This window comes from Nematolebias whitei, chromosome 1 (assembly GCF_014905685.2).
Source record: "Nematolebias whitei isolate Nwh7 chromosome 1, NemWhi1, whole genome shotgun sequence".
Taxonomy (NCBI): Eukaryota; Metazoa; Chordata; class Actinopteri; order Cyprinodontiformes; family Rivulidae; genus Nematolebias; species Nematolebias whitei.
In genome coordinates this window covers 58,865,464-58,867,722 of record NC_056498.1, presented here as the reverse complement: position 1 = coordinate 58,867,722, position 2,259 = coordinate 58,865,464, and the positions used below count along the sequence as shown (strand labels likewise).

The following is a 2,259-nucleotide window of genomic DNA, read 5'->3' as shown; positions in this document are numbered from 1 at the left end:
TTGAAACATGACTTAGTCAAAATCATAGCTTGTCAAAAGCCACATGTTGGGTCATTTGACTCATCAACTCATAACATAAATGAATTCTATAAAGTTTTACGTCCTCACAGCCTTTCTGTTGTATTCTTACTGAGGCACGGGTTTCCAGAAACACCAAACCAAAACCTCTGCATCATCTCGTCTCTTACCTTAAACAAGCCGGGGAAAGTGATGTTTTCTAACGTTGAATTTGGCTTGATAATTTTGCTTAAACGCTCCAAGGGATCCGAGTAGTTGCACTGAAAACAGAGGAAAGAAGCAAACATGAGCCACTTAGGTCAAAAATCTAAAATGGGCAACAACTGCAGATTTAGATGCAAAGACTTCTGATATTATCAGCCAGCATCTGTATATGGCATGTTTTTTTCTGATTTAAAGAACCTTGTTGTCTGCTGCTTTATTCTGCTGGTGGTGAAGCTCCAGGATCCAGATGGAGGGGATGATGCTTATGAGGAACAGGAAGATTGTTGGAGAAAACCTGCAGCAGAACAAAGAGGATTTAAGATTTAGATGATCGATCCTGACACTGTGAATATTTATCAGGTTATATTCATCGGGGCTGACATAAGCAATTTGGTGACAATAAATGGGTTAAATCATGAGATAATATTTATTTTAATTTCCATTCATTCTTTAAAACATCTCTAACTTATGAACCCTGAAGCCTTGAGCTCGCTCCATACAGATAAAACCCACGTACACACCGTTAATATATCTATTAAATACAACAAAATTAATTTTCCCCACATTTTCAACCACTGAGAAGGAAACAAACATCTGCTTGTTATTTGTGCATCATCCTTCCTCTTGCACAGGATTTCTGGTTAAATTGAAAGGAACTTGCTACAGATAGCAAATAATTCTGCCTGATTGCTGGAGGAATCCTTTTTGGGGAGTTTAATTTTCTGAAATGGCAGTTGCGGTTTCTTTCAGCTGCTCCAGGTCAAACACACAGGCAGTTGGGAAAGCAGGATGTAGGGGCTCACAGAGAGGGAGGGAGGCGAGAGATTCAAACAGCAACAGCTTAGATTAAATAGGCGTCACGATGCACATTTATTAAGCAATTTACTCAAAACAAATACCTCAGCGCATCCTCTAAAATTAAAAAATGTACAACACATTTACAAGCACTGCTTTAATTTACCATTTGTAATCCTTCCCGTCCTGGTTCTTCAGAGTTATGATCATTTCAACAACAAGCGGCAGGAAGAGAAAAGTCAGAAACCAGTAGTAGTGGCTTTCCTTCACATAGGCCACCCTCCAGACACCGACCAGAGAGACGAGGATGAACAAGGTTCTGGTGATGATGGCGCTCAGGAAGCTGAAGAGGCCCATGATGCTGAGTGTCTGAAGGTTTTCCTCGGGTCTCACAGATGTTGGCCGCTGCTCCCACACTGACTGGAATAGAAGCAGGCGTTCTCCAACAAAGTCCCTAAAGTTTGGAGCTCCGCCTTGGGTGAGTTTTCCTGCCCTGACAGGCAGACAGAAAGTGGATTGTTCTGATAACGGTGAGAAATGACGCTGCTGCTTGTAAGCTGAGCTCAGTCAGAAGATGTTTTTTTTTCCTCTTTTCGTGTGATTTATGTCGGACAGTCTGACTTCACCACAAACTCTAAAGGGCCATTTCACACCATCAGCTCTTTTAAGCAGACAAAGCTTTAAAAAGAAAAGTACATCCTGTTAGGTTTATAACTCCTGGAAGTTAAATTATGCTCGACCGCAGCTGCGGTGTACAAACATTCACGCAATGGCATGAGGTTACTACTACTTTAATATTTTATAAAGTGTAGTTTTAATACATTTAGTGAGTTTAGGGACAACAAAGTTATATGTTTTACATTATATGTAAAGTAAATTATAATATTGTCTAAACAAAAACATTTGAAAGATTTGTCTTGTTTTGTGGGGTTGATTTGGCTTTTTCCAATTAATTTTGGTTCTTGAAATGACTGAATGTAGAAAAACTTTGGATCATTTCCAGGACACAAACCGAACTGTACTCGGGACAGCTTGGCAGTCTTCCACAGAACAAACAAAAATTAAAACACAAAATAATAATCAAAACTGCTTGTTTTTTTTAAGAAACTCATGAACACTCCATACCACAGCACACATCCCCAAAGGACCAACAAATAAACAAAAGACAAAAGGGGGAATATTAAGGAGCAGACTACTTTGAATTTATATATGTATATATATATATACATATATAAATTCAAA

The 2,259-nt window shown here is 38.9% G+C and overlaps 1 protein-coding gene across 1 annotated transcript in view; it reads right to left on the bottom strand.

Moving 5' to 3' along the window:
• Positions 1-2,259, bottom strand: part of lrpprc (leucine-rich pentatricopeptide repeat containing) — a 105,969-nt gene that overhangs the window by 59,711 nt on the left and 43,999 nt on the right. The window contains exons 15-17 of the mRNA XM_037697487.1: positions 1,184-1,510; positions 421-517; positions 189-278 (exon numbers count right to left, since the gene is read on the bottom strand). Coding sequence (XP_037553415.1) covers positions 189-278; positions 421-517; positions 1,184-1,510 — 514 coding nt within the window. The remainder of the gene's footprint in view (positions 1-188; positions 279-420; positions 518-1,183; positions 1,511-2,259) is intronic.